The sequence below is a fragment of the Oncorhynchus masou genome, chromosome 18, assembly GCF_036934945.1.
Source record: "Oncorhynchus masou masou isolate Uvic2021 chromosome 18, UVic_Omas_1.1, whole genome shotgun sequence".
NCBI lineage: Eukaryota > Metazoa > Chordata > Actinopteri > Salmoniformes > Salmonidae > Oncorhynchus > Oncorhynchus masou.
Genome location: NC_088229.1, coordinates 28,038,288 through 28,060,704, shown reverse-complemented (window position 1 = coordinate 28,060,704; position 22,417 = coordinate 28,038,288). Strand labels below are relative to the sequence as shown.

At 40.1% G+C, this 22,417-nt stretch overlaps 1 protein-coding gene across 1 annotated transcript in view; it reads left to right on the top strand.

Moving 5' to 3' along the window:
- Positions 1-2,359: 2,359 nt before the first annotated feature.
- Positions 2,360-22,417, top strand: part of LOC135504334 (msx2-interacting protein-like) — a 32,481-nt gene continuing 12,423 nt past the window's right edge. The window contains 5 exon segments of the mRNA XM_064922805.1: positions 2,360-2,760; positions 5,427-5,747; positions 11,967-12,587; positions 18,412-18,572; positions 22,187-22,387. Of these exon segments, the coding sequence (XP_064778877.1) occupies positions 2,678-2,760; positions 5,427-5,747; positions 11,967-12,587; positions 18,412-18,572; positions 22,187-22,387 (1,387 nt within the window). The 5' untranslated portion in view covers positions 2,360-2,677.

The following is a 22,417-nucleotide window of genomic DNA, read 5'->3' as shown; positions in this document are numbered from 1 at the left end:
TAACTGCAAGTGTTGCAAAGCAATCACTAGACTGCTATTCAATGGAGTGGGTATGTGGTCCAAGTCTGGGTTTAAGGGTCTCTTTTCCAAGCTTAAAAGGTTAAAAATCAACACCATGGGCCAGAAAACGTTGAATACATTGACAATGCTGTCAATCCAGCATGACTTTTGCTGCGTTCAAAACAACTGGAGAATCTCAGACTTCAGTGAGTTCAAGACAACTGGGAACTCTGAAAAAAAATACAAGCTCTGACTTGGAAAATAAGTTTCCAACTTGGAATTCCAAGTCGGGAACTCAAGCCTCTTTCTAGAGCTCCAACTTGAAGATCACTGACGTCACGATTCGACCTGGTTTATTTCAGAGTTTTCAGTTATCTTAAAAGCACCATAAATCCAGAGAATGCCAGACTTTGATAACAAACCTTGATTGACAAAATGTACCCACAAGAAGGACCGTTGCGTCACCTTCCTGTTCAAGTGGGCACAGCACAACAAGGTGAGTCCACAAATGTATTGTATGCTGCTGCATAATTTATGTAATATTCCAGGTATATATGTACACTGTAGCTAATAAAGTAATACTAAGTGTATGTTGTGTAGTAAGCTGTTTGTAGCGCATGTGCCTCACCCTAATAATTTGGTCCCTTTCCCCCTCATAACTTAGCCTACTGTTCTGATTTGGTGGTGCACATCTAACGATGTGAGCTGAGAGTCGGGAAGCAAGTTCAGGGAGTGTATTAATAAATAAACACAACTTAACACAAATGAAGAAATACGAACATCGCACAGACATAACACAAGAACAGAAACAATAATGCCTGGGGATATATAGGGAAGGTAATCAGGGAAGTGATGGATTTCAGGTGAGTCTGATGATGCGCAGGTGCGCGTAACGATGGTGACAGGTGTGCACCATAACGAGCAGGCTGGTGACCTAGAGGCCAGAGAGGCGGTTACGTGCGGTTCCGACCGCAGGGCGCTGACCAAAATTACGATCCCGGGGATCAGGAGTGGACCGTTCACCTCTGCTGAGGCGTGGGAACCCTGTCAATCCGCCTGGGGTGCGGGAACCTGACAGACTGGCTGAGGCAGGGGAGCCTAGAGATCCGGCTGAGGCATGAAAGCCTGACAAGCTGGCGGAGGCAGGGAAGCCTGGCGAGTTGGCGGAGGCAGGGGAGCCTGGCGATCTGGCTGAAGCATGAGAGCCTGTAGCGGCTCCCGGATCTGACGTCTTTCCACTGACACAAAAAACTAAAAACACTCCCTGATGCTTCCCTTTGTTGAGGCATTATTCTGTAACGATATGCGCTAAGAGTCGGGAAGCAAGTTCAGGGAGTGAGTGTTTTAATAAATGAACACAGCATAATACAAAATAAGAAACACGAACAATGCACAGACATAACACAGACATAACACACAAAACAATAATGCCTGGGGAAGGAACCAAAGGGAGTGATATATATAGGGAACGTAATCAGGGAAGTGATGGAGTCCAGGTGATTCTGATGACGCGCAGGTGCGCGTAACGATGGTGACAGGTGTGCGCCATAACGAGTAGACTGGTGACCTAGAGGCCGGAGAGGGAGCACACGTGAAGTCATCGAATATTGTAAGAGCGTTCATTGTCTCCCCCTTTATTTATGCTACGGTTCTGACTTGATGTACAGGGAGAATACTGTAAGAACGGTCCATGTTCTGAATTCTGTCGCTGTAGTTCTCTCATACCAAGGTAGTGGAATTCTACTCTACCAGTAACCACAATGTCCTTCAAGCCAAGGGGTTATTCTGTAGAAAACTATTTGCAGCAGGGTGAAACAATTCCATAACACATTTGAACATTCATCTTTCGTCATAATTAACTCTTTATTTTACATAATGCAATAATAATAAAGGCATGTACAACCTACCTAAGCCTACTTAAAAAAAATTATTCAACCTTATTAAGCACCTCAAATTTTTTTAAATAATACATGTCTATTAGCTTATAAATTCCATATAAGCTTAGTACAACTGTCTAATAAAGGTTTTATTACTAAATGTGTTGTTTTTGTCATTTGCGTCTTTGTATAGTAACTGCAGTAACCTACAGTTTTATATGTTTTCTTATCCAATGGATAATACACTATTCAATGTCACAATGTAAAACATGTTTCAATGGCCTGTTGTTGGACTGCTTTCCAGTTGCTGCCTGTGTGTGTGAAAGATTAATTTCATACCCTTCGTCTACCCAAACCAATGACCCAAACCCCAAACTCAAGCATTCGATACCCACGCATGCGCAAGACGAAAGGCGATCTCAACTGAAAGCGGAAAAAAATAGTTCACACACAGTGCCACGCGTGCGCTGTGTGCGCCTCATTACGAGCAAGGGTGCTGCATCTTTTTAGGTAGCTACAAGCATTATTTCGACAGCCAAAGGTCGCATGGTGTCAGGGACGCGCCTAGTCACGGGAATGGTAATAGACCGCATGCTCGTACACCCAGATCGCGCACAGTAAAGGAAATCAAACAGAGTGCAATAATTGAACCTAATGGTTACATTGGTTCAGAACAAACAGTTGATGATCTACGCACAATACTTTGCTGCGCTCAATTTCGCAACGTATTTTACTTTGTATCGGAAAATATAAGGACATCACAAACTCTTCTGTATGATCGGGGGACAGGAGCGCACAGTATGGTCCGTGAAACCAGACATTTATGGGTGGGAAATTTACCCGAAAATGTACGAGAGGAGAAAATCATTGAGCACTTCAAGCGGTGAGTAAACGATCTTATTCCGAATATTTGATTGAGTAGGTCACAACTGTCAGCATCTGTCTGCCGGATTCCCCTAAACTCAGAAGATGATCAATCCTGGAGCGAATTGCCCAGGCAGTGACAGTAGGTAGCCTGGCTAGGCAACTGCCAGCAAACCAGCAACACAAGCTCACAAAACTCGGATGAAGAGTAAGTCGATAGATATTGTAGTTAACTAACATGAACGTACAAATTGCAATCTTATGACCCACACCTGCATTTCGCGGTCTTGTAAGCCATCTTTCCCACACCGTGGACTTGGAAATAGCCTAGCTAGCTAATTGCTTTAGCAAAACAGCTATAGCTAGCACCACTGAATGCTCTTGCCACTGTAACAGCCTACCGGTTGTGGTGTGTTAAGACAGTGACTTGAATTGTATTTACACTTTTATGGTTAGCCTAAAACTTGCCAGTTGCGGAGAGTGTCTCGTGCAATGGAATTCTAACTAAGCAAAAACAATTGAGGTAGTTTGCAGTTCCGCCAAGACTCACTGCAACATTGTAGCAAATATTGAGGTGGCTTGTGTGAAGTGATGCAGAGCTGACTTTTGCCAGCAGCATCATAATGTAACTGATATGGCGTCAATTAGCCTAATGTCATTAAATGTCAGTGGCTATACCAGTTGACTATCAAAATAAACTGAAATGTTAATGGAATGTTGCTATTAGTTGTTATTCAGTTGATTAACATACCATTTGGTATAGATTACAGTGATATCCTACAATGTCACTAAGATTTCCTTCCTTTACATTGGTTGCATTCATAGGTTGTGTAAACAAACGACCATATGATGATTATAAGCCCTAATGAAACTGCCAACATATAAGAAACACGGCTATATATGGCACGGATCATATTCTCGATTGTAGACTACATGTTGATATAGCATTTTTTTTACTTAAAAAAAAACTTTATATAAAAACGGTAGGCTATTGTTGATAATAATTATTTTTCACTACTGAAATGTAAAGGGCAACATTTTTGCCACATTGTTCCATTACTATTACTTCACATTGTTATCAGTATGTCAAATCAGATTTGACGGCAAAGGCTATCGTTTTTGTGCATTAAACATTTCCCAACATCTGAATACATTTGGTTCTTGTTTCGACGCTGTGTGCACTCTCTAGCTCCATACTGGCCGCCAAGGAAAAAACAGCCTGCCTATCTTTCGATCTAGGCACGAGGAGTAGCCTAATTAAAAGATGTGACATCCATATTATTTCTTTACGTTAGCTGAAGTGCTACATTCATGTAACATTATGGCTCTATCCTGTGTTGTAGGCTAAATGGCGTATGTATTTCTGCTACGATTTCAAGCGCATTGTTTGCTATGCAGTGTATGTAGACAATATTCATCAGATCATTATGACTTCAAGAGTATCAAAATACAAAATACAGCCCGAAATGGCCAAAACGGACGTTTATTTAGGCATACTTTCCTTTAATGTAATCCTTAGCCTTTGATGGTATTGTCAGATGCATGGCTTATGATAGCATAACTGTTTTTCAAATCTTGCGGGGCATTTATGTCATGCTTATGATTTTAATGCATTGGTTACGTCATAAAAATGTAATATGCTTAGGCTATAACACGTATAATAAGACAAACGTTTTGGACAATTGATCACATACATATTGTTTTGACTTTTGAGGATGGAGCATTTTGTTGAGGGGAATGAGTGCGCGTGGAAAACACATTTCGGGGTAGTCTACTTACTGTTCTTCAAGCAGTCTTTAGTTAAAGCTTTTGTAACAAGAAACAGCCAGCGTATGCAGGTGCATTACAGCTAAATTTGTGATTGGAGTCCTTGAAGATGGGGGACGGCAGAATGAGGAAGCAGTGTGAACGGTTTTCTAAAATGGCGTCGGAGGGTATTCAATGTGGGAACTGGCATGACAGAGAGACTACACTTATGGGCATTCTCAGGGTGTCTTTCGGAAAATAAGCAGAAACAGATTTATGCTCTAGTTTTCATTGAATAGAAAAAGTGTTGCATGGAGCTAAGCTCTCCAAGACTGGCAAATAACCCCAAACACAATTTTCTTTCTCCAGTTGGTTTATAAACGCCATAGGCTATAAAAAGATACATTTTCAGGCAGTAAACCATTTTAATTTTAGGCTACATACATTCAAGGTAACGATTGAAATCATCACTTTTTTCCTGTATTTCTCTTAAGCCTTTTTGGAATGCCATATTGCATAAAACGTATTGCACCCACAAGCAAGAGGAAACCAGGAAATGTCACGTGTAGTTATGCTGCATTGTGCAGACCTCATCAGAGTTCCATCTTTGAATAGCTAGAAGGATGAACTTTTCTCATAACTAGAATACATCCTCTATTGAAAAATGTATGTATAGTGCTATCTGCTTAACCAACAATGCATTATGAAAAATAACGAATAATGTGTCACAAAGGGATGAGAGAGAGCGAGATCTTTCAGTTGTGCAACTGACTAGGTTTTCCCTTCCATTTCAATATTATAAAACACATATATGGTGAACAGTAGGCTCCTTTACACATTGACTTGTTTCCATTTCCAATGAAATATGGCATACACCTTAAATCAATTAATTATTTGTTGCTGATCTCTTTTCCTTATAATTCCCCCTTTCCTCCATAGATATGGACGTGTGGAGAGTGTCAAGGTCCTTCCAAAGCGGGGGTCAGAAGGTGGAGTTGCAGCCTTTGTTGATTTTGTGGACATTAAAAGTGCCCAGAAGGCTCATAATTCTATCAACAAGATGGGGGATAGAGACTTGCGCACTGATTACAATGAGCCAGGCACAATCCCTAGTGCCGTGAGAGGGCTGGACAATAGCCTGTCCTTAGGCTCTCGTGGGCGGGATGTTTCAGGGTTCACAAGGGTGGCAGGGGACCTGGTGTATGTGCCCCCTGCATTGCTCCACAGCAGAGAGGGACGCTATGAACGCAGACTAGACGGGTAAGTGGACAAAGTTTCTCTGAACGCAGGGGGAACTTGGTTTCTTGTAACGCCTTACCTCCAAGCATATTCCACAATCTATTAATTTACTTGTTTGGGGGTTAAAGAGGAGAATGGGGGGGAAATAAAATAAGTTCATACGCAGGAATAAATCTGTAGGCATCCCTTCCAAAGTCCTCAGAGCGTCACCATCGCTCATGGATTGATATGGTAGACACCAAGATAAACTGTAAATGAGCATGTATGTATATCATGCACACAATTGTATTTCTATGTGTGTAGTAAATAGCGTATTTGCTGTTGAGGATTATCTTTGTAAACTTAAACATTCCTGTGAGGTGGATATCCCATTTGCAGAGAGTATGGGGCATATTGGATATCGTAAATCTCCCGGGATTAATGGATGCTGGAGAGAGTTTGTTCCAGCGGCCTTCCCTGGAATCACCCTGATCTGGAGTACCATGCCCTCCTTGGTGGATTAATGGGTCATTTTTGTATAACAATTCAACCAAGAATACATATTTGCATATTAAAGACGCATTCATTTGTTTTTGGATTAGTAGAAATTGGGTTCTCGATCATTCTGCACCCATTCCAGTGGTGTTTTCAAATGCATCACTTCCCTTGTGGTCCGGAGTCATGTGGATAACCTAAACCGGATATGTATTCCCGTTGGATTAAAACTGGCCAATCACAAAAGGATATTCTATCATTCAATAAAGTTGTGGGTTTTCCGGTTTTGTGTGGGATTATGTTTTGTTTCAGGTTTTAAGAATTAAATGCTGGGAGACCTCTACTGTTGATCAACTTTGTAGAGAAATTACAGAAATGTTGAGCAAATTACAAACACTTTTTTTGAAAAGTTAATTTTGTTGGTGGTTCAAATTATTTTATTTTTTATATTTTTGCTCTTGAAAGAGTGAGACTGTCCATTGGATGTAGGGGGAAGCATTAAACATAATTTATTAGAGGTTTGGACTATTTTTGGATCATACAAATCAATACAATTACATGGAAATATGGGGCTACCTGTCTTCTGGCATTGGATTACCTGCCTCCTGAATGTGGAACTACATCTGTCCATCCTTGGATACAATTATTCCCAGAATCAGAACACACATCATCCTGTCAACTTCTTCCCAAAGAATAAACCTACTGCCTTTAAGGGAACTGTACATGTTCGGGAGAATCATTGGGTGAACTGGATTATTTCTGACAGGTAAACTGTGTTACGGTCAGATCATTTTTGCTTCAATGGATCTAGTTGGACTATTGCTCAATTTTGCACACAGAATGTGGCAGACTATTAAAGATGAAGATGAAAGACTTTTCCATAAAATCGTGTGCCATGATGTTCCAGACTCATTGCTCATGGGGTATCAATAGAGCACTGTTTACAGAAGCTGGACAATTGGATATAATTTCTTGATTTGACTGGACTCTGTAGCCTAATTTTCCATGATTTTTATTTTTTATCAGTTATGTTTTATGTAACCATTTTTGAAAGGATAGTTTAGTCCTATGACTATTTTCCACCACATCAAAATCTTGTTACAATTGGATTTGATTTTTGGATTTATCTGATCAAAGCAAGTGAGGATTCCTGCCATACTGATGAGGATTACTATTTTGAACATAAACCTCCCTATACTGTGTGCTTTTCTCTGTGGATATATTTTTACATGGACTCTTTTTGGAATTAGCACTGCAAACATCTGCTTGGAATAATTTATTATCTTGGCTGCGAAGACTTTTGTTTGAACAATAACCTACCAGAATGTTTTTGATACATTTTTATGCCCACCCTATTGGTTTTTCCTTTTTTTGCTCACAAAGTTCTGTCTCCCTAGATTGTATTTGGAATTGTAGGTCGGGTTACTGCTGTCTCAAAAGGTTGGTATATCCTGCCCTGTGTATTTTAGCTGTTCTCTCTAACCCCTAGTTTGAACCCCTGTCTCTCTCCATATTTTTCACTAACAGAAGTAGCTGTTAAACATACGGTTTAACTGCTTGTTGTTATTTGCAGACTCTTTACTTTTTACCTGCTGTCTCCCCTCACCTTGAACCTACCCTGCCCACTTCCCAGCTGCTAATCCCTGCTCTCCCTAGTCAATAGTACCACTTTGCTGAGGCATTTTTCACATTAAAGTGAAAAATGTAGATGCAGGCCAGATCATGGTAAACAGAGAAGGAATCATGCACCTCCTCTGAATGCTTTTTAAACCATGAACAATTACGTCATATTTAATAGTTGTATCAGTTAATCAAAATCGGATTATATTCAACCCAATTTGAATTGCTATTGTATATTACATTTTACTGTCAGATTTGCCACCACTAAAGGGTTTGTGCCAATGTTTAGATAGCTAGTCTCTCATTTGGTCTTGCTACATGATCGTTAGTAGCCTAACCTTGGAAACTTGTGGTCAAGTCCTTTTTTCTTCTGAGCCCAAGAGCAGGATAAGTCCAGGAACAGATTCCTGATGTAGAATTTATACTCAAAGCCAAATTATCCATTGGCTTCAGCAACCCCTAATTGTCACAATTTACAATGTTGCATGTAAAATCAGAGAACTGCGATTATTATAATTTTTTGTTGATCTGGTAGGTAGCATGACCTATTCACATTAACCTCACAGTTTTTACATGATACTGGCAGCCACAAAGTAGCTAAATATGTCAGTGCCAAAGAACCGTTATTCCTTATGGCTATGGGCAGTGCATGCACTTGACAGCAACGCACCTACAACAGTAGCTAGCTAGCAATCCATTCGCTGTATACAGTACCAGCATGTGATGGTAACAAACAATTATAGATAAAAATCCTGCCTTAATAGGTTTAATTATTTGACGATTCATGAATAATTCAAATTCCATGAGTGTCAGGACAATGGAGACACTGGCATTGTACACACATTTGAGATTCAAATATTCAGAAAGTCCCAAAATAAGTTAACGCGGTTCTGTCCAGATTTGGACTAAACAGCATAGTTGCAAATATCTACATGGAGGAGTTCACAAAAGTTTGCATCCAAACCATAGAGCAGGGATCATCAACTAGATTTTGCTGTGGGCCAATTGAATTGTTGAGTGGGTGGTCAGGGGGCCGGAACATCATTTCAAATAATTTGTAGACTGCAAATTGACCGCAAGAAGCCCAAAAAGATGTAATATGATATTTGACTAAACCATAATAATTTTAAATCTTGCTTGCATTTGTATATGATTATGAGACTCTCTGTTATGCTTGGGAATAATTGGGAACACATTTCCAACATTTAAATCGCTTGGGGCTGATTTCCTGGTGTTTTTAAAGTATTTTATGTCCAATATTAAATAAATACAAATATTTGCTCAGAAACTTAGGGTGGGGGCATATAGAGAATGATAGTGACCAATCTAGTGACCATAAGGCTGTATTAGCATGGGCAGCGCCATTGAGGGTTTCCACCATTTTAATTTAGTCAACTGGGTGGGACTTACAAATTCATTGACTGATCCCTTATGGTAACCTTGTTGGAGTCATGTCTAAACATGTCATCAGGAGGGATCAGCCAATTGCGAAGAAGAAAATATACTACTTCAAAATAAAGATTGCATGTGCAGCACCATTGAGGATATCACAGATGGTATAATGGCACAGATACAAAGAGGAGTCCTCTATATAGCTCTATTGTCCAGCATGTCATCATGCAGCCATGCAAATCTACCTGAAAACATAAATATGTATGCATTTGCTCACAGAAAAAAAGGCTAGTGGGCTCGATTGTTAAGTAATAGCTCATTGCAAATAAATGATTTTTCCACTTAAGTTGACTGTTTTTGTTTCACCCAGAATGGTTTTCATATGTATTTTGCTAATTAATAGCTAAACCTCATTCATACAATGTTTTAGATTCCCAGGCTTTTAGCTACTTAATGTATCTAAAACAACTTGCAAACACTCCAATCCAAACTGTCTCTTATAAATACATTTTTGAAAAGTCAATTAATTACCCTAAAAATCTATTTTGTTTTGAAGGAAGATCAACTTCACCAGTTTGACAACAGGCAGTACTATATTGTATTTTGCAACTCGGGAAATGCCCCTTTGGCCATTCTTCTTAAAGTAACATTAGGTTTTTGAAACTTTCTAATTGTGACTAACCAATCATTTAGACTTCAGTCATACTCATCACTTTATTCGGAAATGAAGTTATTGTAAAGCTTCATTTTACAGCTAGCTATGTATCAGGCACAAGGGGGTGTGGTCTATGGACAATATACCACGGCGAAGGGATGTTCTTTTTCACGACACAACGTGGAGTGCCTGGATACAGTTCTTAGCCGAGGTATATTGGCCCTAAACCACAAATCCCAGAGGTGCCTTATTGCTATTATAAACTGGTTACCAACGTAATTAGAGCAGTAAAAATAAATATTTTGTCATACCCGTGGTGTACGGTCTGATATACCACGACTGTCAACGAATCAGCATTCAGGGCTCGAATCACCCAGTTTATAATTTCAATTAGATTGTATATTAGTTATACTTTGGTTTCTTTGAGATTGATAGACTCAAGCAAAGCAGAAGTTACACCGCCAGCCCCTTTTATACTGCGTTTCAATAAGTCACAGATTAATCTCATACGTATGAAAAAGTGAATTAATCATCTAAGTGTGTTTGCTACATTGTAAGCTGTTCCATTTTTAAGTAGGCATGAATTGGGCTTTTTTATTTCTCTGCCCTAATTCACACCATTTTTAAATATTTGTTGATAATTCACCACTTCGCTAACTCATGCATTTTTTTATGGACCCCGACTGCCTCCTTATTGAGGTGGTGGTGTACCTGCTATAAGAACATAACTAATGAATAGAATTGTACTAATTTATCAGAGCAGAGGATATCAATCAATTTCAGTGTACCTAAAATATTTCGATTGGTGTTTTAGGCCATTCTGACATAGATGAAGGCTGTCACACCTTGACAAGCTACCAGTTAGGAGGTCTGGTGATTTTCTACTTTCTAGATAGCAAGTTGCAGTATCTTGCAGGATAATCCTCAGAAACTTCAGCATTGTACTGATTACATAATTGATTATGAATAAGTGTGGTATCTTTCTAGCTAGCAGCTACCCCTGTGAATTGAATTATAAGATAACATAACAAATTGTGCAATAACATTATGATCTTAATTGCACAATACAGTGAAAACCATGTAATTGCGATATTTTAGGGTTATCATAATATCAAAATCTAATCCTGGACATCCCTAATGACAAGCTAACATGCGAGCTCAGTACATTAGTATTGAACTATCAACTACTTGTCTAGTGCCTGAAATGCTCCTCAGTTCAATTTAAGAATGGATTCCATACTTTGAAATAGTTTCTCGTCAATAATATTTGTTGTATTGTTATTAGGGTTGCAAAATATAAACTGGAGCTAACCATCATCTTTGATCTGTCTGATCCTGCACTATTAATGTACGGCTGTCCAGAATAGGACAAATATATTTTTTAATAACGTTAGGTTTTAGCACTGCATCCATTGAAGTCTCCAGACTTTTGTTTTTCCACATCCGGTTGTGCTCTCTATTGTGTGGGTCATGTGAATTATATAGAAACTAGTTTTCTTTTCATTCTGCTTTTCTGTCGAGCACATGTAATTCCATGTACAAAATATCTACTCCTTTTATCTAGTTTTCATGACATTTTCCAATTGCGAAGATTTGGATGTTTGTCAAATACTAGGGGGAAAAAAATCACAAACAAGTGAAAGATTAATCGCCATGCCTAGTTAGTAATTGTTCAATTTAATTTAGATAGAAATCAGAAAGTATCTGCATAAAAGTGACAAATTATGCAAAATATAATGAGCAATATGAATGAATGAGAAATTTTTACAAATATCTAATAAGTAAAGTATGATATCAATTGATATGTTTACTGTATATTTTAAGTCTCAAATAAACAGAAACACCCTTTGAACACTCAACTTGACTGCTGTCTTAGTTATTTGATAGCCTGACACTTATTTACCACCTTGTAAAGCTCAACTAGTTGATTACTAATTAGTGTCAAAAAGCATAACGTTTCTCTCTCTCTCTCTCTCTCTCTCTCTCTCTCTCTCTCTCTCTCTCTCTCTCTCTCTCTCACTCTCTCACTCTCTCACTCTCTCTCTCTCTCTCACTCACTCTCTCCTTTTCCTCCTTCCATCCCTCTCCCTGTCACTCAGGACTGCTGAAAGTCGGGATCGAGCATATGATAACAATGCCTACGGACATCACGAGCGTGCTGGCAGTAGCTTTGACCGGCAGCGTCACTACGACTCAGACTATTACAGAGATACCAGGGAGAGAATGCTTAACACTGGCTCCGGCACTGCCAGTGGAGGTGTTGGGGCTGGCTCTGCAGGGGTCGGTGGAGGAGTTGTAGGTACTTGCGTCAGTGCCTGTGGAACAGGTGGTGGGGCTGGGACTGTGGCTGGAGGAAGTGGAGGATCTTCATCGGTTGGTGTGGGATATTATCGTTCACATAGCCGGAGCCCGAGCCACTTTGATACACCAGAGCCTCAATATGATACTCGTGCCAGAGAACCCTTTATACTGGGCAGCATAGATCACAGGGATCTGTACCAAGAAGAGCAGGGACGACATGGAGATCGATCTTACCACGACAGTCGCAGCCTGTCTCCACACTCTTCACATTCACATTCACGTAACCTCTCTCCACAAAGGTTCGCGAGTCCAGCATCCTGGCCTCCGCGCTCCCACAGTGGCACTGGCTCTCGCAGCCGTTCCTCCAGTTCCAACTCTGTCAGCAGCGTCAGCAGCACCAGCAGCAGCACCAGTGGCAGGTAGGTAGAGCGAGTTCTCATCAGTTTCACTGTCATGCATTCTGTCCCCTGTAGTTTATCATATGGTGTCTCTCAGTAGCGGCTCGTCCATTAGAGGAGGCGCTCCACTTTTGATTGGTCAAAAAAGTACAAATATATACAGTACCAGTCAAAAGTTTGGACACAACTACTCATTTAAGGGTTTTTCTTTATTTTTACCATTTTCTACAGTGTAGAATAATAGTGAAGAAATCAAAACTATGAAATAACATATATGGAATCAAGTAGTAAACAACAAAGTGTTAAACAAATCCAAATATATTTTATATTTGCGATTCTTCAAAGTAGCCACCCTTTGCCTTGATGACAGCTTTGCACGCTCTTTTTTTAATTTTTAATTTAACCTTTATTTAACCAGGTAGGCTAGTTGAGAACAAGTTCTCATTTACAACTGCGACCTGGCCAAGATAAAGCAAAGCAGTGCAACACAAACAACAACACAGATTTACACATGGAATAAACAAACATACAGTCAAAAGAAGTATGTACAGTGTGTGCAAATGAGGTAAAATAAGGGAGGTAATGCAATAAATAGGCTATAGTGGCAAAATAATTACAAATTACCAATTTAACACTGGAGTGATAGGTGTGCAGAAGATAGGTGTGCAGAAGATGAATGTGCAGAAGATGAATGTGCAAGTAGAGATACTGGGGTGCAAAGAAGCAACAACAACAAAAAATAACACTATGGGGATGAGGTAGTTGGATGGGCTATTTACAGATGGGCTATGTACAGGTGCAGTGATCTGTGAGCTGGTCTGACAGCTGGTGCTTAAAGTTAGTGAAGAAGATATGAGTCTCCAGCTTCAGTGATTTTATTTTTGCAATTCGTTCCAGTCATTTGCAGCAGAGAACTGAAAGGAAAGGCGGCCAAACGAGGAATTGGCTTTGGGGGTGACCAGTGAAATATACCTGCTGGAGCACGGGTGGGTGCTGCTATGGTGACCAGTGAGCTGAGATAAGGCGGGGCTTTACCTAGCAAATACTTATAGATGACCTGGAGCCAGTGGGTTTGGCGACAAATATGGAGCGAGGGCCAGCCAACGAGAGCATACAGGTCGCAGTGGTGGGTAGTATATGGGGCTTTAGTGACAAAACGGATGGCACTGTGATAGACTGCATCCAATTTGCTGAGTAGAGTGTTGGAGGCTATTTTACAAATTACATCGCCGAAGTCAAGGATCGGTAGGATAGTCAGTTTTACGAGCTTAAGAGATCATACTTTTTGGAGAAATGTCCTCTGGTCTGATGAAACAAAAATGGAACTGTTTGGCCATAATGACCATCGTTATGTTTGGAGGAAAAAGGGGGAGGCTTGCAAGCCAAAGATCACCATCCCAACCATGAAGCACGGGGGTGGCAGCATCATGTTGTGGAGGTGCTTTGCTGTAGGAGGGACTGGTGCACTGCACAAATAGATGGCATCATGATGAGGGAAAATTATGTGGATATAGTGAAGCAACATCTCAAGACATCAGTCAGGAAGTTAAAACTTGGTTGCAAATGGGTCTTCCAAATGGACAATGATCCCAAGCAAACTTCCAAAGTTGTGGCAAAAGGGCTTAAGGACAACACAGTCAAGGTATTGGAGTGGCCATCACAAAGTGTTGTCCTCTCCTATAGAAAAGTTGTGGGCAGAACTGAAAAGGCGTGTGCGAGTAAGGAGGCATAAAACAACTTTATAAGAGGTTTAAAAATAGGTTATATTTGATTTAACATTCCAATGACATACACTAACGCATTGTTGGCAGAATAGATCGATGCAGTTCAATGCATGATTAATATAATTCACCAATACATTTATTGGAGTCCAAAACATATTGCTATCAGGTTGTAAATCACAGCTAGCCTGGTTCATTGTTTTCTGCCTCCATTCGTGATGCACTGTTTCAGTTTCAATAACTCAATATTTTGGACATAAACGGACTAATGTAACTTTAAGGATTGGTATGTCAATACAATCAAACTAGCAAGGACTAACAAGTCAGTCATAACGTGGTTAATAGGCTAGCGTATGTAAGAATTTTCACCTAAAATGACATACCCAAATCTAACTGCCTGTAGCTCAGGACCTAAAGCAAGGATATGCATCTTCTTGATACCATTTGAAAGAAAACACTTTGAAGTTTGTGGAAATGTGAAATTAATGTAGGAGAATATAACACATTAGATTTGGTAAAAGATAATACAAAGAAAAAAAACATACACCTTTTAACATTTTTATTTAACACCTTTGAAATGCAAGAGAAAGGCCAATATATGACTTAGGAATCTAGGCGCTATTTAGATTTTGGCCACTAGATGGCAACAGTGTTTGTGCAAAGTTTTAGGCTGATCCAATGAAGCATTGCATTTCTGTTCAAAATGTTGCCCAAATGTGCTTAATTGGTTTATTAATAGATTTTCAAGTTCATAACTGTGCACTCTCCACAAACAATAGCATAGTATTATTTCACTGTAATAGCTACTGTAAATTGGACACTGCAGTTAGATTAAAAAACTGTCTATGTCCTGGGAAATGTTCTTGTTACTTACAACCTCATGCTAATCACATTTGCCTACGTTAGCTGAACACCGAACTGTGTGGCTCAGTCGGTAGAGCATGGCGCCTCCGCTGGGGCCACCCATATGTAAAAGTAGTGGCCCCAGCCGACTTGTAAGTCGCTTTGGACAAAAGCGTCTGCTAAATGGGATATATTAGAAGTTTTAAGCAAAGTTGCTGTTCCTCAATAAAGTTATTGGAAATGTTCTTAAGTTTTTTTCCTGTGTTTCTCCTAAGTAAAAAGTTAAGAGGAAATGGGATTCTTGAAAATATTGTTTTAAGATTTCTTGTGGAAAACTACTTAACTTTAGCACAGCTAAACCCTTGTCTTGTGACAACTGGATATTTTTGTAACCGTGAACGTTTTCTTGCGCCACTGCCACAGACAGTCTGCTTCCGAACATTTAAATACAGCAAGAAAACGAATTAAACGCGCATTATCTAGCTAGCTAGTAATTAACAATATATTACAATATTCTAGAAGTGTTAAATAGCTAGTGTTAGCTCGTCAATTTGTAAAGAAGAACTTGGCTAACTTAACTAGCTAACTTACCGGTCACGCAGTCCCTCTACCACTGTGTCTCCTTCATTCCAGCTGGTCCACATGAATGGTCGATTACCCCCCCCCCCACCACACACTTTTTTTTTTACAACATCACCGTCCCTTGCCATACCCCCGACGGGAGAGACAGACTCGGCCACTCTCACCCATCCTCTCTTTTTGGTCTCTGCAGTGACTCCACAGTTATCGAGTCTCCCCAACAGCAACCTTTTCCTGGCTGCTATTTCCTCCACCATTAATTTAAGCTCTTGTTTGCTGAAATTTTGTGCTTTTCTTGGTTATCCATTTTTGTTGTTGATATAACTGTAAAAAATGTTTATTTTTGTGTTTGAAGGGTTTGCGAGTCACCTAAAAAAATTATATTCTCGAGACATAAAGCAGATAAATAAATGTAATAAAATTGAAATATCAACACTTTATTATAATGGGCCAAATCCTATCATCCCTGTCACAGGTTTATTTATTGATTTCAAGCACGTCACTAATGTCAATGCCACATGAGAAGGTATTTACACAGTTCTAGGAAAGATATTTACGAAGTTCCTAAGAAAACTATGAATTCCTAAGAACATTAAGGAATGCACTTACGAACTATCATATGAACTTTTTATTTTTTTTCCATAAGAAACTTGTGTTTTTTCTTAAGTAGTGTTTTGTGAATCTGGCCTCAGAGCCCGATACTATGAATATGTTTTTTGTATTTTTGTATTTAACCTTTATTTAACTAGGCAAGTCAGTTAAGAACAAATTCTTATTTACAATGACGGCCTACCCCAGCCAAACCCGGACAACGCTGGGCCAGTTGTGCGCCGCCCTATGGGACGACTCCAAATCATGGACGGATGTGATACAGCCTGGATTCCGAACCAGGGACTATAGTGATGCCTCTTGCACTAAGATGCAGTGCCTTAGACCGCTGCGCCACTCGAGGAGTTAGTGAGGTAACTTTGGTCAACTCGTTATAACTGCTGACACGAAAGTGGCTCACCTTTTAGCCAGATCAATTTCTATGGCAACAAATCCTTCAGAACTAACCTGCTTCGGGGCAGGCTAACTCGAGGTTAACTCTACTTATCCTGAATGAAGTGTGTGAGCCATGAGTTGATGACCAATCAAAGTAGATTCCCTTCCTCTCGGAGAGTGGGTCATCATCCCTTCATTCTCCGGACTATATTTGAGGAAGATGACGGATTTAAATATTTTATTATTAATCAAATGTTCTTGTGTGTAAAAATATATATTTTTTAAATAAATAAATATTCAAAAACATATCACACAACACATTTAGTAATGACAGGACTAGGGTTGCAAAATTCTAAAAACGTTCAATAAATTCCCTGATGTTTGCTATATCCCGTTTGGATGATTCCCGAAAACAGGAGGGAATAAGCAGGATTTCTGGAAAACCAGGGTGTGCACTCAGCTGCACATGTGGTTTAAGGGACAAATGCTACAGAGAATGTTTGGAGATGGCTGGTGCATTTTCTCACTGCCTACCTCTGTGTATGGGTGATAGCTCCCCCCCTCCGTGAGATCCAGTTGGAACTGGACATTTCTGGCCACTGCTGGCTCCCTGCCCACTCCCACAGGCCAGACTCCATTAGCAGCACTTCATGGAGTGTTTAAGAGAAGGAGGAGGAGCAGCAGGAAACAATTGACAGGGAGAAGGCTGGAAAATAGAGAAAGGAATATTGGGGTGTACTATTAAGGGAAAACTCAGAAAGTATTCACACTCCTAGACTTTTGTGTTCTAGCCCAAATTTTTTTGTCATTGCCCTACGCACGATACCCCATAATGTCAAAGTGGAGTTGTTTTTTTAATTGTATTCAAATTAATAGAAAATTAAAAGCTGAAATGTCTTGAGTCAGTAAGTATTCAACCCCTTTGCTATGGCAAGCCTAAACAAGTTCAGGAGTAAAAATGTGCTGAACAAGTCACATATTAAGTTGCATGGACTTTCTGTGTGCAATAATAGTGTTAAACATGATTTTTGAATGACTAACTCATCTCTGTACCCCACACATACATAAGGTAAGGTCCCTCAGTCGAGCTGTGAATTTCAAACACCGATTTAACAGCACAAGCAGTCTTCTGTCCAAATTGCTCTCTATTTCCCCTATTGTAGTAGTTCTATGCTACTCTCCCAACCTTGGTTGTTAGTCAAGGTGATTTCATTCAAATCCATATGGGCACGACCTGCTGAACATTTTGAGAAATTGGAACAATGGTGGCCAATATTTCAAGCCTTAATGCACTCGTGGGATAATTTGTATATTAACTTGTGAATGGTTATGCAGAATATTCTGCTTCAACATATGAATAGAACAAAACCTGTATCAAAACAGATTTAATTTCATGTTGATGAATTGGGCCGATGACAGTGCCACTGCAAGACAAATAATGGTATTCCATATCTTCATGTTAGTTTAACCTTCATTATTTCCAACCTCATACAGAAGGTTGTTCAAACAAACCTGATTGTTGAGTGTGTAATGGATTGATGATGTTTACGATATACAGATCTGTGAGCTATATCAAAATCTTTTGTAATTGTTCAGACAAAAGTACACAATTTCTGAATTAGAGTTCTTTACAGAGATTTACTCCTCTTCTTATGTCTGAGGTTCTATGACATTCACAGTATGCTATTTTCCACTAAGCCTCTGTTCCTCTCTGGCAGCAGTGATTCCAGCAGTAGTTCGAGTGATGACTCCCCAGCACGTTCAGTTCTGTCTGCTGCCGTCCCTGCACCTTCAGCTCTGGCTTTATCTGCCGTTGACAAGGATGAGCCTCGAAAAAGTTTTGGTGTCAAGGTTCAGAATCTTCCTGTGCGTTCTACAGGTGAGGATTTGAACCCTTTTCTGCTGTGTATATGTTTTAAAAAATTATTATTTTATTTTTTTTACCTTTATTTAACCAGGCAAGTAAGTTAAGAACAAATTCTTATTTTCAATGACGGCCTGGGAACAGTGGGTTAACTGCCTGTTCAAGGGCAGAACGACAGATTTGTACCTTGTCAGCTCGGGGGTTTGAACTCACAACCTTCCGGTTACTAGTCCAACGCTCTAACCACTAGGCTACCCTTACCCTGTCGCCCATATACCATACATTGTCTAGTTTAGACTACAGGGTCAATATACTGTTAGGTTTTGGCAATAATTACGTTTGTTGAGTTAATGACATTGTTGTTGAGGCTCTTTGTACTGCAGAAATGAATTATTCACTATGTACAGTGTATTTGTAAAATATTCAGACCTTTTGACATTTTCCACGATTGTTGTTACGTTACAGCCTTATTCTAAAATGGATTAATAGTTTTTTCCCTCATCAATCTACATACAATACCTCATAATGACGGAGAAAAAACAGTTGAGACATTTTGCAAATGTATTTAAAAAAAATATATATTACATTTACATAAGTATTCAGACCATTTACTCAGTACTTTGATGAAGCCCCTTTGGCAGCAATTACAACCTTGAGTCTTCTTGGATATGATGCTACAAGCTTGGCACACCTGTATTTGGGGAGTTTCTCTGTAGATCCTCTCAAGCTCTGTCAGGTTGGATGTGGAGCGTCACTGCCCAGCTATTTTCAGGTCTCTCCAGAGATGTTGGATCAGGTTCAAGTCCAGGCTCTGGCTGGGCCACTCAATGACATTCAGAGAAGCCACTCCTGCATTGTCTTGGCTGTGTGCTTAGGGTCGTTGTCCTGTTGGAAGTTGAACCTTCGCTCCAGTCTGAGATCCTGAGCGCTCTGGAGCAGGTTTTAATCAAGGATCTCTCTGTACTTTGCTCTGTTCATCTTTCCCTCGATCCTAACTAGTCTCCCACTCCCTGCTGCTAAAAGCATCCCCACAGCATGATGCTGCCACCACCATGCTTCACCCTAGGGATGGTGCCAGGTTTCCTCCAGATATGACGCTTGGCATTCAGGCCAAAGTGTTCAATCTTGGTTTCATCAGACCAGAGAATCTTGTTTCTCACGGTCTGAGAGTCTTTATGTGCCTTTTTTGCAAACTCCAAATGGGCTGTCATGTGCCTTTTACTGAGGAGTGGCTTACACCTGGTCACTCTACAATAAAGGCCTGATTGGTGGAGTGCTGCAGAGATGGTTGTCCTTCTGGAAGGTTCTCCCATCTCCAAAGAAGAACTATAGAGCTCTGTCAGAGTGACTATTGGGTTCTTGGTCACCTCCCTGACCTAAGCACATCTCTCCCGATTGCTCAGTTTGGCCGGGTGGCCAGCTCTAGGAAGAGTCTTGGTGGTTCCAAACTTCCTACCTTTAAGAATGTTGGAGGCCATTGTGTTCTTGGGGACCTTCAATGCTGCAGAATATTTTAGGTACCCTTCCCCAGATCTGTGCCTTGACACAATCCTGGCTTGGTTTTTGCTCTGACATGCACTGTCAACTGTGGGACCTTATATAGACAGGTGTGTGCTTTCCAAATCATGTCCAGTCAATTGAATTTACCACAGGTGAGCTCCAATCAAGTTGTAGAAACATCTCAAGGATGATCAAAGGATACTGGATGCACCGGAGCTCAATTTTGGGTCTCATATCAATGGATCGGAATAATTACAGTTGAAGTCAGAAGTTTACATACATTTAGGTTGGAGTCATTAAAACTCGTTTTTCAACCACTCCACACATTTCTTGATAACAAACTATAATTTTGGCAAGTCGGTTAGGACATCTACTTTGTGCATAACGCAAGTAATTTTTCCAACAATTGTTTACAGACAGATTATTTCACTGTTTCACAATTCCAGTGGGCCAGAAATTTACATACACTAAGTTGACTGTGCCTTTAAACAGCTTGGAAAATTCCAGAAAATGTCATGGCTTTAGAAGCTTCTGATAGGCTAATTGACATAATTTGAGTCAATTGGAGGTGTACCTATGGATGTATTTCAAGGCCTACCTTCAAACTCAGTGCCTCTTTGCTTGACATCATGGGAAAATCAAAAGAAATCAGCCAAGACCTCAGAAAATAAATTGTAGACCTCCACAAGTCTGGTTCATTTTTGGGAGCAATTTCCAAATGCCTGAAGGTACCACGTTCATCTGTACAAACAATGGTACGCAAGTATAAACACTATGGGACCACGCAGCCGTCATACCGCTCAGGAAGGAGACGCGTTCTGTCTCCTAGAAATTAACTTACTTTGGTGCGAAAAGTGCAAATCAATCCCAGAACAACAGCAAAGGATCTTGCAAAGATGCTGGAGGAAACAGTTACAAAAGTATCTATATCCACATTAAAACAAGTCCTATATCGACATAACCTGAAAGGCCGCTCAGCAAGGAAGAAGCCACTGCTCCAAAACCTCCATAAAAAAAGCCAGACTACGGTTTGCACATGGGGACAAAGATCGTACTTTTTGGAGAAATGTCTTCTGGTCTGATGAAACAAAAATAGAACTGTTTGGCCATAATGACCATCATTATGTTTGGAGGAAAAAGGGGGAGGCTTGCAAGCTGAAGAACACCATCCCAACCATGAAGCACGGGGGTGGCAGCATCATGTTGTGGGGGTGCATTGCTGCAGGAGGGACTGGTGCACTTCACAAAATAGATGGCATCATGATGAGGAAAATTATGTGGATATATTGAAGCAACATCTCAAGACATCATTCAGGAAGTTAAAGCTTGGTTGCAAATGGGTCTTCCAAATGGACAATGACCCCAAGCAAACTTCCAAAGTTGTAGCAAAAGGGCTTAAGGACAACAAAGTCAAGGTATTGGAGTGGCCATCACAAATCCCTGACCGCAATCCTATAGAACATTTTTGGGCAGAACTGAAAAAGCATGTGCGAACAAGGAGGCCTACAAACCTGACTCAGTTACTTACACAAGCTCTGTCAGGAGGAATGGACCAAAATTCACCCAACTTATTGTGGGAAGCTTGTGGAAGGCTACCCAAAATGTTTGACCCAAGTTGATCAATTTAAAGGCAATACTACCAAATACTAATTGAGTGCATGTAAACTTCTGACCCACTGGGAATGTGATGAAATTAATAAAAGCTGAAATAAAGCTTCTCTACTATTATTCTGACATTTCACATTCTTAAATTTAAGTGGTGATCCTGACAGACCTAAGACAGGGACTTTTTACTAGGATTAAATGTCAGGAATTGTGAAAAACTGAGTTTAAATGTAATTGGCTAAGGTGTATGTAAACATCCGACTTCAACTGTATGTAAATACATTTTTTTTGTTTTATATATTCTTTAAACATTTGCAGAAATTTCTAAAAACCTGTTTTCACTTTCTCATTATGAGGTATTGTGTGTAGATTAATGATATCAAATGTTTGAATCCATTTTAGAATAAGGCTGTAACGTAACAAAATGTGGAAAAAGTGAAGGGGTCTGAATACTTTCCAAATGCACTGTATGCACCTGAAAGTATTTAGTCAAGCTTTTATATGGTCTTTTTTCCCTCTTTCAGATACAAGTCTGAAGGATGGCCTGTTCCATGAGTTCAAGAAGTATGGGAAGGTGACTTCTGTGCAAATCCATGGAGCTTTAGAGGAGCGCTATGGACTTGTGTTCTTTCGCCAGCAAGAGGACCAGGAGAAGGCCCTTGGCGCATCAAAGGGGAAGCTGTTTTTTGGCATGCAAATTGAGGTCATCATCTGGAATGGCACTGGTGCGTCCACAACTGGTATATAAAGTGGCT